The 15,396-nt window shown below is 39.8% G+C and overlaps 1 protein-coding gene and 1 non-coding gene across 2 annotated transcripts; both read right to left on the bottom strand.

Annotated features, from left to right (window-relative positions):
- Positions 1–448: 448 nt before the first annotated feature.
- LOC149495652 (small nucleolar RNA R71) lies at positions 449–554 on the bottom strand. Its single transcript, XR_016321554.1, has one exon. It is a non-coding gene; the product is annotated as a small nucleolar RNA R71 (small nucleolar RNA).
- Positions 555–14,151: 13,597 nt separating this feature from the next.
- Positions 14,152–15,165, bottom strand: LOC149495651 (uncharacterized). Its single transcript, XM_089723227.1, has 2 exons — positions 14,791–15,165; positions 14,152–14,571 (listed from the first exon to the last, which is right to left on the bottom strand). Exons 1-2 carry the CDS (start codon positions 15,163–15,165, stop codon positions 14,152–14,154), a joined length of 795 nt encoding a protein of 264 aa, XP_089579353.1.
- Between the last annotated feature and the right edge of the window lie 231 nt (positions 15,166–15,396).

The raw sequence follows: 15,396 nt of genomic DNA, 5'->3' as shown, positions 1-15,396 counted from the left end.
ACTCGAACAACAGGAAGACATGACCAACGAAAATGAAAACGAGAATGAAAACATGGTCGGGCCACCACTTCATCATCTGGTCCGTACCTTAAGGGATTATACAACACCTAATCTGAATGGGACAACCTCAAGTATTACTAGACCTAGGGTAGAAGCTAATAACTTTGAGATTAAACCCGCAATTATCCAAATGCTCTTTACCTCGATCCAATATGGGGGGTTGCCTAGTGAAGATCCTAATGCTCACATCACCAATTTTCTGGAAATTTGTGACACTTTCAAACAAAATGGTGTTTCTGAAGATGCAATCAAATTAAGACTTTTCCCATTCACTCTTAGGGATAAAGCTAGATCATGGTTACAATCGTGTCCCGCTGGAAGTTTTACAACATGGGATGAATTAGCTCAAAAATTTCTAGCTAAATTCTTTCCATCCTCAAAAACCACCAAGTTGCGCAATGAGATAATGACATTTGCTCATCATGATCAAGAGAGCTTGTATGAAGCTTGGGAAAGATTCAAGGACTTGTTAAGAAAGTGCCCACATCACAGTTTGCCCAAGTGGTTACAGGTACAAACCTTCTATAATGCATTATCTCCTAACATCAAAATTACTTTAGATGCAGCTGCAGGTGGATCCTTTGAAAAGAAAGGAATTGATGAAGCGTATGAGTTGATAGAGGAAATGGCAAGCAATAGCCACTACCAAAATAATTCCGAAAGAAGAAGAACCGCAGGAGTCTATTAAATAGACGCCATTACAGCACTTAATGCCAAGGTAGATAACATGGTAAGGGAATTGGACATGTTAACTACTAATCCTGTAAATTCTGTTATGCAAATGTGTGATAGGTGCAATGGACAACATGGAATTGGGGAATGCATCATGGACTCTTTAAATCCACAAACTTTGGAGCAAGTGAACTATGTGATGAATCAAGGAAGAAAGAATTACCCCTATTCAAATTCATATGATAACAGGTTAAGGAATCATCCTAATCTATCCTATGGTAATCCTAACAATGCCTTGAATGCACCACCAGGGTTCCATCCTCCAGAAAAGAAATCTTATGATGACCTCCTCACTGCTCTTTCCAAATCACACATGGAATTTATGAATGAAACCAGGGAAAACCATAAAATCCAGTAGGCTGCAATAAGAAATTTGGAAATTCAGCTAGGGCAATTTGCAAATATGATGGCATCTCGACCTCAAGGTACGTTACCTAGCAATACTGAAAAGAATCCAAAAGAACAAGTGCAAGCTATCACCTTGAGGAGTGGCAAACAATTAGATGAACCACCAAGGAAAGAAAAGGAAGAAAAAGAACAACCAAAGGTGCCTATCATTGACTTAGAGGAAAAAGAAAAGGTAAAACCCTATGTTCCTCCTATTCCCTTTCCACAAAGATTAAAGAAAGCACAAGATGACAAGAGCTTCCTCAAGTTCCTGGATGTGTTTAAGAAGCTTCAAATCAATATTCCTTTTGCTGAAGCTCTTGCTCAAATGCCTAGCTATGCTAAATTCCTAAAAGATATCCTGAGCAAGAAACGAAAAATTGATGATCAAGGAACGGTAATGTTAACGGAGGAGTGCAGTGCAATTATCCAAAACAAATTGCCTCCAAAGTTAAAAGATCCAGGAAGTTTTTCTATCCCTTGTAACATTGGTAATCTTGACTTTGAAAAAGCTTTGGCAGATTTAGGTGCTAGCATTAATCTTATGTCCTATGAAGTTTTTAAGATGCTAGGTATGGGAGAGCTCAAACCAACAAGGATGTCTTTGCAATTAGCAGATCGTTCAATTAAATATCCTAGAGGAATTGTAGAAGATGTGCTTGTAAAGGTAGGTACATTCATCTTTCCTGTTGATTTTGTTATTCTTGACATTGATGAGGACAGGGAAGGATCTCTAATTCTGGGAAGGCCCTTTCTTGCAACTGCAAGAGCATTAATTGATGTTTATGAGGGTAAGTTGACCTTAAGAGTTGGACAGGAAGAGATTGTTTTTGATGTACTTAAATCTTGTAAACTTCCTATGGACTATGGGGACTGTTTTCGAATTGATGTTGTTGATGAATGTGTGGAAAGCACTTTGCATGTCGAAAATAACATTAATGAACCAAGCATCCTGAATGGAAAAGAAAAGGAACCACCTAAGCATGAACTAAAACAACTTCCATCTCATTTAAAACATGCATTCTTAGGAGAGAACCATTCCTTTCCTGTTATTATCTCTTCTCACCTAACACTTGATCAGGAGGAAAGGTTGTTGCAGGTTCTACGTAGACACAAGAAAGCATTAGGGTGGTCTATCTCGGATTTACAAGGAATAAGCCCGAGTGTGTGCATGCATAAAATCTTGATGGAAGAAGACTACAAACCTTCAATCGAGCATCAAAGGCGACTGAACCCAAACATGAAGGAGGTAGTCAAGGCTGAAATCATCAAACTCTTAGATGCCAGCATCATTTATCCAATTTCAGACAGTAATTGGGTAAGTCCTGTCCAAGTTGTTCCAAAGAAGGGAGGTATGACTGTTATCTCTAATGAAAACAATGAACTAATCCCCACAAGAACAGTCACAGGTTGGCGTGTGTGCATAGATTACAGAAAACTAAATAAAGCAACATGCAAAGACCATTTTCCCCTTGCCTTTATTGATCAAATGCTTGAAAGACTTGTAGGTTATCCTTTTTATTGTTTTTTAGATGGCTATTCAGGATACTTCCAAATACCTATAGCTCCTGAAGACCAAGAGAAAACTACATTCACATGTCCTTATGGCACTTTTGCCTACAGGAGAATGCCTTTTGGGCTATGCAATGCCCCTGCCACCTTTCAAAGATGCATGATGTCCATCTTTTCAGATATGGTAGAAAAGTTTATTGAAATATTCATGGATGACTTTTCTGTGTTTGGTTCTTCCTTCGATGCATGCCTTCATAATTTATCTTTAGTAATGCAACGATGTGAAGATACTAACCTTGTGTTAAATTGGGAAAAATGTCACTTCATGGTTAGTGAAGGTATTGTCTTAGGGCATAAAATCTCTCAAAAAGGGATTGAAGTAGACAAGGCAAAAATTGAGGTAATTGAAAAACTACCTCCTCCTAACACAGTGAAAGGTATAAGAAGTTTTCTTGGGCATGCAGGGTTTTACAGGAGATTCATAAAGGATTTCTCAAAAATCACTAAACCTCTTTGCAATCTATTAGTTAAAGATGTTCCTTTTGATTTTGACAAAGAGTGTTTAGATGCTTTTAACAGGTTGAAGAAGGAGTTAATCTCAGCCCCGATCATCACTACACCAGATTGGACTTTACCCTTTGAATTAATGTGTGATGCTAGTGATCATGCTGTAGGAGCTGTTCTTGGACAAAGAAAAGACAAGAAGTTGCATGTTATTTATTATGCAAGTCGCACATTGAATGATGCGCAATTAAACTATGCAACTACGAAAAAAGAATTGTTGGCTATTGTTTTTGCTTTTGACAAATTCAGGGCATATCTAATTGGAGCTAAAACAATAGTATACACAGATCACTCCGCCATCAAATACTTGCTGGAAAAGAAAGATGCAAAACCGAGACTCATTCGTTGGGTACTTTTATTGCAAGAATTTGACCTAGAAATTCGCGACAAAAAGGGGACCGAGAACCTCGTTGCTAACCATCTTTCCAGGCTTGAATTGGGGGAAGAAGATACAAGCAAGTTACAAATCAATGAAAGCTTTCCCCATGATCAACTTCTTCTAGTAGCAAATGCTCAAACCCCCTGGTACGCTGACATAGCTAATTATCTTGTTTGCAAAATTCCTCCTCCCAATTTTTCTTACCAACAAAGAAAAAAATTTTTTCATGATATCAAATTCTACTATTGGGAGGAGCCATTTTTGTTCAAGTATTGCAGTGATCAGCTTTTCAGAAGATGTATACCGGAAACTGAAATAGAAAGTGTCCTTAAATTCTGCCATTCAATGGAATGTGGAGGTCACTTTGGAGCAAGCAAAACAGCTGCGCGTATACTAGAAAGTGGTTTGTATTGGCCTAATCTCTTTAAAGATGCTTATAACTATGTCCGTCTATGTGATCATTGTCAAAGGTTAGGTAACATTTCGAAGAGACATGAGATGCCCCTAAATAGCATCCTTGAGGTTGAAATCTTCGACATATGGGGTCTGGACTTCATGGGACCTTTTCCGCCATCGTATTCAAATCAATACATTCTAGTGGCGGTGGATTATGTGTCAAAATGGGCAGAGGCTGTTGCTCTTCCAAATAACGATGCCAAAAGTGTAATGAGCTTCATCAAGAAAAACATTTTTACAAGGCATGGTACTCCTAGGGCAATAATCACGGACGAAGGTAAGCATTTTTGCAATAAATATTTAGATTCCCTTCTTGCAAAATATGGTGTCACTCATCGTGTAGGTACTCCATGTCATCCTCAAACAAGTGGACAAGTAGAGGTCACTAACAGAGAAATCAAAAAGATCCTCAAAACCACTGTTGGACAATCAAGAAAGGATTGGTCCAAAAAGCTAGACGATGCTCTATGGGCCTACAGAACGGCATTCAAAACGCCTATAGGTATGTCTCCATATCGCATGGTGTATGGTAAGGCTCGTCATCTTCCTGTAGAGTTAGAACATAAGGCGTTTTGGGCCATTCAATTTCTCAACTTTAATGCCAAAGAAGTGGGACAAAAGCGCTTGTTACAGCTAAACATGATGGATGAATTGCGCCTCCATGCTTATGAAAGTGCTAAAATATACAAAGATCGCACTAAACAATGGCATGATAAGCGCATTATCATGAGGGATCTAAAGGTAGGCCAGCAGGTGTTGCTCTATAACTCTAGGCTCCGGTTATTCCCTGGTAAGTTGCGCTCTAGATGGTCTGGACCATTCACGATCAAGGAAATCTTTCCTCATGGCGCGATTGAAATAGTGGATGGTAAGTCGAATCGAAGTTTCAAGGTAAATGCTCAACGTTTGAGAAGCTATCATAATGAAAACTTTGAAGCCATCAAGAGTACAATTGGTCTTGCTTAGCCTAAACTAGGATAAGTGCATCGAACTTAACGACGTTAAACAAAAGTGCTTGTGGGAGACAACCCATCTACTTTTCTTGCTAAATTTTCGTCCATTTATTTGTTTTTATTCTCTATTTTATTTGTCAATTTCCCCAAATCTTCTCCATAAGTGTTCTTTTATTTTAGTTAGAGTTTTTATAGGAAAAAGTGGAAATCCAGAACCAAGCACGCCCTAGCCGTGCTAAATGGCACGCCCGTGCCATAAGGTGAGAAACCAGCCTGCCCAGGCGTGCCCCGAAGCACGCCCGTGCGTTTTTCCAGGGTGCTGACACTTGAAGGTCAGAGAAGAGCACGCCCCAGGCGTGCCCATCAGCACGCCCGTGCCATAGAAAAGGGACAACCACACTTGAAGGTCAGAGAAGAGCACGCCCCAGGCGTGCCCATCAGCACGCCCGTGCCATAGAAACGGGACAACCACACTTGAAGGTTAGAGAAGAGCACGCCCTAGCCGTGCTAAGTGGCACGCCCATGCTACTGAAGAGGGGAAAAGATCACTTGAGAGGCAGGGACAAGCACGCCCAAGGCGTGCCAGATAGCACGCCCGTGCTATCCACAGGCACTTTTCAATTCGAGAGGCAGAGAAGAGCACGCCCCAGGCGTGCCCATCAGCACGCCCGTGTCAGGTACGCCTTTTCTTTTGTTTTGCAGGTTAGAGGAAAGCACGCCCAGGCCGTGCTCATCAGCACGGCCGTGCCACGATCAAACCCACTTATTAATTGGCGCCCCTATTTAAAGAGCACGCCTTCAAACCCTCTCTTTTCCATCTCGCACGCCCTAGCCGTCACCCTTTTCTCTCAAATTTTCTCTTTTCTTCTCCCTTTTCTCTCAAATCAAACACTCTCCACCCAAAATTTTCACATAATCAACTTCAACAATGCCTCCTAGATACAAACGCACCAGACCCGCATCCTCCGTTGCTGCTCGAAAGCGTTCAACTATGCGATCCTCCACGGCTCCTCAACCTCCTTCACCTCCTGCACTTCCATTCGAGTTTGCCTCATCCGATCAACAAGAAAGGTTTGGCAACCACCTAGATCAGTACATGAGAGTGTTGGAGGGGGGCGTGGCACCCGACTAGATTTGGATGTCACGATCCATATGAAATTGATCGAAAAAGTCGGGGATGCGTACCGAGTAGTGGGTGCTCCAGAGGTCAATATTGATGAGGCAAGAGCAGAGGCAGCATATGGTGCTAACATGGAGGAGGACAACCCTCCACCTTTTACCTCTTCTTTTGGTGTAGGTACTTCCGGTGCTGGTCCATCGTTCCAAGGCACATCCAACATGTCAAATGATGAAGTCCTTGCGAGGATGATGTCTCGAATGGACCTCTTTGACACGCGCCTTAACGGGATGGAAACGATGATCACAGACCGTTTCCAATCCATTGAGATCATGAACGGCAGTCTTGACTCTAGGATGACACCATGCAAGGCCAACTCCAGACCATCCTCCAGCTTCTGCAACCACCCCCACCACCAGAGAATTGACTGATTTCTCACTTATCTTTTATTTTGTTTATGTTTATTTTTATTCTAATACATTGTCTTGATTGCTTTCATTTTAGTTTGTTTGTTATTTGAATTTTTATAACTTTTAGTAGTTTTTGTTCTTAATGTTTAGTTACTATGTTAGCTAAGACATATTCCACACCTGATCTATTGTATTGTTCAATACAATGTTGGTAAGGTTTCTTCTTATCTCTTACTGCTTTCCTTCTAATAATGCAATAAGTTTGGGGAATTTATACACATTGGGGACAATGTGATTGATTGAATTGGGGGAAGGGAATTTTAGCTAAAAAATTTTTGTTTTTGCTTAACATGTTTGGAATGATTATAAGTAGGCTTGAAGGTTCTCATGTCTAGTAATAAGTGTTAAATATAGTTGATTCTCAATTCTAGCATATTTAAGTTCTGAATTTGAAATTTTGACTCAATCATGTTCATTGATCTAAACTATTTGTTTCTAGACTTTTTAACAATGATTTTTATGAAAATCATGATTTATAGGTTTGTTTTACTCTAAAGTTATTTAAACCTTGGCATTCCTAAAACAAAAATTAGAACTCCCTTCGAGGCGAAAAATTTAAATGTTTACTTTTTGAAAGAAATGATTTAGGCAAATTTTTTGTTGAAACCTATATGTAGCCTAGACCACCTAATTTAAAAATACGACCCTTGAAACCAACTTTGAAGCCTTAAAACCGTAAAATTTTCTTCTTCACCCTCAATAAACCAAGCCCTTAAAAGCCAAATTCTAATGTCCTACCCTAAGTACAAAGGATTGTATGATTGAAAGATTCGACTTTTAATTAGAATATAGCAACAAAGAGGGAGAATTCATCAATTAATACTAGCAAGTTTACCAAATAAAGAAAAGAAGAAAGAATCAAGAAAGAGGCACATAAAAAGCAATCAAAAGAATTCAAGAAGAATGGAAAAAGCAAGGAAGAAAAGTGCCAAAATATTATGGAAAAACCTTGCCCAAGATGCCTCTAGCTAGTAAGAAAGACTCAAAGCAAATACTCCCTAGAACCAGTAAAATATTTTTCTAAATTAAAATAGAATCCTGAATATCATACACTCTTTTGTACTCTTTGTCCTCCTTCTACCTCTTTCTTTGATTAAGCAAAAATTTACACCAAGAAAACCCCATTACAACCCAAAATAAAGACCTTTTGATCTTTTAATCGTATGCATTTAAATTGTGGAGAAAGGATGACTAATTCTGCATATGGGAAATGCCACTGTTGCACTATCAATTATCTTATTTTTAAAAGGTTGAAAATTCTTTAGATAATTCATGTCCTATTTATCATAAATTGAATAAATATTAGTGTTGACAATCTCTTTAAACTTATATTTTACTCAATGAATGTGCTGTATTCAAAAATAAAAGTCAAGCTTAAGTATGAATACCATGGAGAACGATTGAGTTTATTCACTTGTTTACTAATCATGATATCTTGAAAGATTATTGAAATCATCTCCAACCATGTTAAACTAGTGTCGTCAAATTATTTTTCTTTTAGTTTTGTTGCTTGAGGACAAGCAATGGATTAAGTTTGGGGAATTTTGATAAGTGTAAATTTTATAGTGTTTTTAATATAGTTTTTATTAGAATTTTAGTAAGCTTTTATTACTTTAATTTGATTTTAAATCACTTTTAATATAATTGTGTTCAAAAGCTTCCTTGATCTTTAATCCGCTTGATCTAAGAGAAAATTGTAGGAATTTGGCGCAGAAAAGATCTTTATAATACAAGGCACTTAGCCTCTAGCACGCCCAGGCCGTGCTAAAAGGCACAACCGTGCTAGAAGCCAAGGAAACCAAAGGAGAGACAGAAGAGAGCACGGCCAGGGAGTGTCAAAAGGCACGGCCGTGCCACAATGGGACCAGGGCGTGTCAAGCATAGCACGCCCATGGCAACTCTAGGCAGACTTCCAGAGAAAAGCACGCCCTGCCTGTGCTTTGTAGCACGCCCGTGCCTCAGTTCTTCACTAGCCCGTGCTACCTAGCACGCCCCGTGCTTCACTAGCCACACTTCCAGACTAAAGCACACCCAGCCCGTGCCATGAAGCACGCCCGTGCTGTGCAGGCGGAACCAGCGTGAATTTAATAGCAAATCAAGCTTTTTCTCACATGGGCCGACTTCAGGGAGTTTCCGAAACACACTAAACAAGACCTAGGCCTATTCTTGGAGGAAAAGGAGACCTAATCAAGAAGAAATCAAGAGCCTAAACAGTCATGATCTCCTATAAAGGATTTTGCACTAAATAAGGATTCTATTTCCTAAAAGGAGTCAGACTTGCCTTCAGGAACTCTATATAAAGAGAGGAACTTCTCATAACAGGGGATCTCATTTTTTATGCAATTTCTTTACATAATTCTTTCTTTCAAAGATTTCAAGCATCAAATAATTGTGCCAAGATTCAAGGAAGCCATCAACATAGCTGTGACACAGTTTTTATTCTAAACTCTTCATCTTGTTTCTTTCTTTATTGACTGTCTTTAAATATGATGAATGATTCAAGTATGATTGAGTTTAATTTAATTACTATGTCTAGCTAAACTCTGATACTAGGGATTTGATGTAATTTAATTCGATTCCAGTTTATAATATTAGATTTATTTTTCTTTGTTCTTGTTATAACTTATTATTGTGCTTAAGGCTTCCAGGCAGAAATTATTTCCCCTGGATTGAGCTATTTCAATAATCACATTCGGGAGAAGGGTTATTGATATGAAAAAGATAATAATTTACTTGAGAATAATAACTTGATGTGGAAGCTATATGGTTTGACTCAAGGGGGGTTTTCATAAGTTAATAAAGTATTAAGTTGTGAACTCACAAAACAACCACAAAACCTAATAATCTGATTTATGTTTAATTTCACTATTAAAGATAGGTAATTAAACTGGATTAGAATAGCTAACAATAAATCGGGAGAGCTTGTTAGTAACTTTAGGGTTGTTTCTCCTACTTGAACAATTAAAGTTGATTAATGAACTAATAGAATAAGCTGGATAGAATTAAGTGAAATCAAATTCCCTAGTAGCTTAATCCTCTGATTTCTTTTCACCTGAATTTTGTGTTTGATCTCTTCTATTTTACTTTAAATTTTATTTACCTTACAGCGAATCTCTCTTATCATCGTCTAAATAATAATAGGTTAACATAATTTTGGTAATTGATAAACAATCCCTGTGGATACGATACTCTCTTACTCTATATTACTTGTTGCGATTTCGTACACTTGCGAAAAACGCTGTCAGATGGTATTATTTTTTTACTCTTTGCTTTTTGCTTTCTTGCTTTGTGTACTTCTCTTACCCTTCTTCCCTTTTTTTATTTCACAGGAGTTAGAGATTGGCAGGCTACGGAGACATTAGACCCGCCAGGCCGCTACTGTTTCTCGTCTCCAGATGGAGAATGACAGGCTCCGCACCAGACTGGAGGTTGAGGGGATTCCCTTAGACTTCTCAGATGAAGAGGAGGATGATGATGATGATGCTTCGTTTGACGATGCTCCACCACCTCCACCATCTTCTGTCAGGCAGGCAGCAGCTGGTCCCAGTCAGAGGCGACCTTAGGCTCCTCATTTTTGATGGATTTTTTTTATATTTTGTAGCTCCTTTGAGCACATTAGAGTATTATTTACATTTCTTTTGGTTTCTGCACATTTATTTTATTTGTAGGCATTTTGATTTTATTTATGATATATATATTTTAAGACTTTGCTTTATTCCAGCATTAAGAAAACAAAACCACAGAAACAAAAAGGAGGCATCCCACTCACTTGTAAGAATGGTCCACCTTGTTAACGCGGGCATAAATGCCCATCTACTTTATCCAAAATTGACAAAAGACAATAAAATGAAAGCTAGATTTGACACAAAATAAGAGTTACCGCTTTATTCGGATGCCAATTGCCCATCTATTGTATCTCCGGATGCTTCCATCGCTAGTTTTTCCTATTTGATTCCTTGTAATGGTGAATCCGCACCCTATCACCACCGAAAGCAGATGCCAGGCAGCTGGTGATGAGCATCATTTTCCCCTCCTATAAATAGGAGTTCCATTCTTCATTCTCTCCTCATTCCACCGCATTCGAAACAAACTGTTTTAACAACCATTTTCCTTCCATGGCTTTTAGAAATCAAGTCTCATCTTTTGTTCAATCACTTCCTGATAACCTGAGGGGGATCCACCCCATGAATCAACTAGCCTGGCTGAAATACTTCAAAGACTTGAAGCCTGACCATGGTTTCTTGTCCTGGCTCGTAAGGCACTTCAACCCCAATACTATGGTTTTTCGATTTGACGATTCTGAAGTGACGCCGACCTACGAGGAGATGTGCGCCATAATGGGTCACCACCCTGAGCAGGATGAAACTCTAGCTTTGCCCCTAGGCCCAAGATATGATCTGACCGAGGTTGCTGCTCTATGTCCGATTTACCTTCCTGGTGGAATAGATCCGGACCAAGGCCTTCCCTTAGAGCCTTTCCTGAATAGGGTTCTGTCCATGGATGCGAACCCCTCTTGGGTTCGAGCCTATTGTTTCCTACTGCTGAACATGTATGCTATGAAAAATCGCCAACCTGGAATTGGAGATTTTCGACTACTGACCGTCGTCCGAGACATGTAGCTGTATCATCGTACCATCTTCATGATGATCATGGGAGAGACCATATGCTGGGTTAGGGACATTGCCCTTCAGGTCACCAACTTCAACGTTCACCATCGGGGTTGCCCGATGTTACTGCAAGCCTGGGCTTTAGATAAACTGAGCATGATTCCTCCAGTCCCAGCTCGTTCAATCCCAACTTATGGTCCTACCAATTTTCGCACTCGCTCCCGAGGACACTTTGATTTTGGAGATAACACTGTGATTCGGTGGACTTGCCCTTGGTGGAGGATTGGACTGGTCACTGCCAGGAGCATGAACCTCAATTATGTGCTATATGCCAGTCTTGATCGCTCCATGGCCTACTTTCCAGACAGAGTCAACCGCCAATATGGTGGCGTTCAGCACGTTCCCAGAGTCCATTACTTCGAAAGTGGTCCCATGATGCAGAGTTTGTTGACCAACCTACCTGGTACATGGGTCAAGGGGTGATGCATGCACCGTGACACCTGAGTATGCTGATTGGTTTTATTCCTAGTGATGAAACTGGGTCTTGGAGGGGTCGGTGTTTGATGATCCAACCACTATGATGACTGCTGCTGCTACTTTTCTTTTTATTCAACTTCCTGTATTTCGGGGGGCTATGAACTCCCAATCATTGTATCCTTTTTCTTTTTCTTTTTAATGAATAATTCCATCGGTTCTCTTCTTATTGATTCCTGTTTTCTGCACTTAGAGACAACAAAAGACAACAACAAATCTTTTCTTTCAAAATTATTTGCTGGATTAGCATTTGGGCCTCCTGCCCTTGGATTAAGAAATGAAAGCACATTAAAGTGGGTATTTAACTAAGGACGGAAATTTACATCTTTGAAAAGAAAAAAGATGGGGTGACCATTTTATCACCTGCAATATTCAGAAAGAGATAAAATATTCAACTCCCTCATGTATGCATGAACCTATTTAAGTGCTAGAAATTTTATTCATGATTTTTCTTTATCGATCCTTCCAAGGAAATCACAGAGAAAATAGCATTTGACCTCCTGATCGCCGTCCAAAAGAATCCAACACTCAGGCAGGACCAACAGCCAAAAATCTTCAAAACAAATGAGCAAATTCTGACCAAATAAGCAGAGAGGAAGGTCTTGTGATCAACAATCATACCCCAGAAACAAAAGGGAAGAAAAATCTGAAAATCAAGCTCTTTATTGATCTTACTTCTTTCAACATCATACAGAAGTAAAAAAAAAAAAAAGAAAACTACTTTAATACAATAGTCGTTCATTCTAACTACTCATTCGCCTATTCTCCTTCTAGTCAGATTGATAGCATTGAGCAACCAATCGCAAGTATGTCACATATGCATGGCATAGATTTCGCATTTAAACTAAGCACCATGCGTTAATCTCAAAATTTATTTTTTTCTTTTTTTTTTTTAATGATCGAAATCATCATCTCAGACATAGAACATTTTCATCTGGTCTTGATTAACGAACCGATTAAAAGGCTTCCCTTCCGTAGTGACCAATTCAGCGGCACCCTTGGCCAATAGCTTCTGAATTCTGAACGGTCCATGCCAGTTGGGTCTGAATTTCCCTCCAGGATGACTCTGGGCTTCATGGTCTAACAATCTGACCAACACTAAATCCCCATTTTTCAAAGCCCTTGGATGTACTCGCTTATTGTAGAAACGAGCAATCCTTCTCTTTCTCATCTGATCATGGAATCTGGCATTCAGTCTTCTGCCATCTAAAAGTGCCAAATCTTCATATCTTTTCTTGACCCACTCTTCTTCGGTCAGACCAGCTTCCACAAGAACCCTGAGAGACTTCTTTTTTGAGCTCTACTGGTAACACTACCTCCATCCCATATACAAGCTCGAAAGGAGAAGCTCCATTCACTGATTTAGAGGTAGTTCGATGCCCCCAGAGTGCGAAAGGAAGTTTCTCAGCCCAGCTTCTATACTTCTCGCACATTTTGGACAAAATTCTCTTAATCTCCTTATTGGCGGCTTCCACTGTACCATTAGCTTGAGGCCAATAAGGAGAAGAATGGTGATGTTCAACCTTATATCTGTATAACAACTGACTGACGTCTGCTTGGAAGTGAGAACCATTGTCTGTAACTATGTGATGAGGAACACCATAGTGACAGAAAATGTTCTGCTCAATAAATCTAGCCACCGGTTTGGCAATCAAAGTTTTGTAGGACTGAGCTTCAATCCATCTGAAAAAGTAGTCCACAGCGACTAAGATATACTGATAACCATTTGATGCTGTCGACGTGATCTTGCCAATAACATCTATACCCCAGGATGAAAAAGGCCAAGAAGGAGTTGTTGGATGGAGTTCAATAGCAGGCAAATGATTTTTATTATCGTGGTACTGGCAGGCTTTGCAATGACGAACATAACTGACACAGTCACCTTCCATCTGCACCCAAAAGTAGCCTTGCCTTATAATCTTTCTGGCCAAACTTATGCCACTCAAATGAGTACCACAGACCCATCATGGATTTTCTTCATTATCTCTTCTCCTTCCTTCTTGCCTACACATCTTAGAAGCATTCCATTCCAGGCCTTCCTATACAGTTCACTATCGGCTAGGAGATACTTCAAAGCCATTTTCCTTAGAACCGATCGGTCTTCTTTTGTTGCATCATCAGAAAAGGTTCCATCTTTCATGTACTGCAAAATATCCATAAACCAAGGTTCTTCCTCTAACTCAACCTGATTCACAAAATGTTCTTCATAGCATGGCATATTTGCTGCGGTAATGATAAATGGCTTCTTTGGGATCTTACTCAAATCCTGCCACACCGAGGCTAGGTTTGCCAAAGCATCTGGGATTCTGTTATGAGTTCTACCTATGTGAGTAAAAGTCATCTTGTCAAAGAGTGTTACTTTCTTTAACAAGTATTCAACTTAGGGCTTCAGCCTATCTTCCTCAACTTTCCATCTTTCACTGGCATGTTCAATAACCAACAATGAGTCTCCTATCACCTCAACCTCCTTAGCGCCTTTTACAAGAAGAGACTCGATTCCCATAATACATGCTTCGTATTCTGCCATATTGTTGGTGACTGGGAACAACAACCTTTTGCACATTGTTGTCACCTCGCCATTGGACGCTTCTATCACATAACCAGCTCCAGCTCCATTCCTATTGGCTAATCCATCAAAGTATAGTTTCCAGACCCCTTTTTCAACACATAACAAATGTTCGTCTGGAAATTCTAGTTCCCATGGTTCATCATCTGCGATTGGATTCTCAGCCAGGAATTCTGCAACAACCCGACCTTTGACCGTCTTCTTTGTGACAAACTCCGCATTTACACTGGACATCTGAATTAACCATTTGGACAACCGTCCTTCTAGAGTAGGTGTTTTCTGAAGATACTTCATAGGATCAATTTTAGAAATAAAGGTGATCCTGAAAGAATCAAAATAAGGCCTCAACTTCTTGATCGACCACACCACTGCCATACATGTCTTCTCTATCAAATTATACTTCTCCTCAATAGGCAGTAATTTCTTACTGATATAATAGATGGCCTTTTCTACTCCAGCTGCATCTGGCTGTGCCAACATAGCTCCAACTCCTGCATGCTCTACAGACAAGTACAGAATCAAAGGTTCTCCCGATCTAGGAGAACTTAACACTGGTGGATTCATCAAGTACTCCTTTATATGGTTAAAGGCCTTCTGACAATCCTCGTTCCATCTGACCGGCTGGTTCTTCCTAAGCAACTTGAAGATCGGAGCACAGGTAATAGATAATCTGGAAATGAACCTACTGATATACTGGATCTTCCCCAAGAAGCTTCTCACCTGATTCTCTGTTCTCGGCAGTTCCATGTCTTGAATGGCTTTTATTTTATCTGGGTCAATCTCCACCCTGTTAGGTCCCACAACAAAACCTAACAACTTCCCCTTCATTACTCCAAATATGCACTTTTTGGGATTGAGTCTTAAATTGTATTGTTTGACCCGCGCGAAGAACTTTTCCAACATCTCCATATGTTCTTCTTGTGTCTTTGTCATGATCACCATATCATCCACATATACCTCCAATCCTTTATGGATCATATCATGAAACAAGGTTGTAGCCATTCTCTGATATGTTGCTCCGGCATTCTCCAACCCAAACGGTATCACCCTATAACAGAA

Source organism: Jatropha curcas, chromosome 6 (genome assembly GCF_041381405.1).
Source record: "Jatropha curcas cultivar XTBG-Jc1 chromosome 6, XTBG_Jcur_1.0, whole genome shotgun sequence".
Lineage (NCBI taxonomy): Eukaryota > Viridiplantae > Streptophyta > Magnoliopsida > Malpighiales > Euphorbiaceae > Jatropha > Jatropha curcas.
Note: the sequence above shows the minus strand (reverse complement) of the source record. Positions and strands in the feature narration are given on the sequence as shown.

Excerpts from the sequence above, each read along its gene's own strand:
- LOC149495651 (XM_089723227.1), bottom strand. The coding sequence starts at position 15,165 with ATGAAGGGGAAGTTGTTAGGTTTTGTTGTGGGACCTAACAGGGTGGAG. Across the intron at positions 14,572-14,790 it reads CACAGCCAGATGCAGCTGGA|ATGTCCAGTGTAAATGCGGA; the intron begins GTAGAAAAGGCC and ends TGGTTAATTCAG.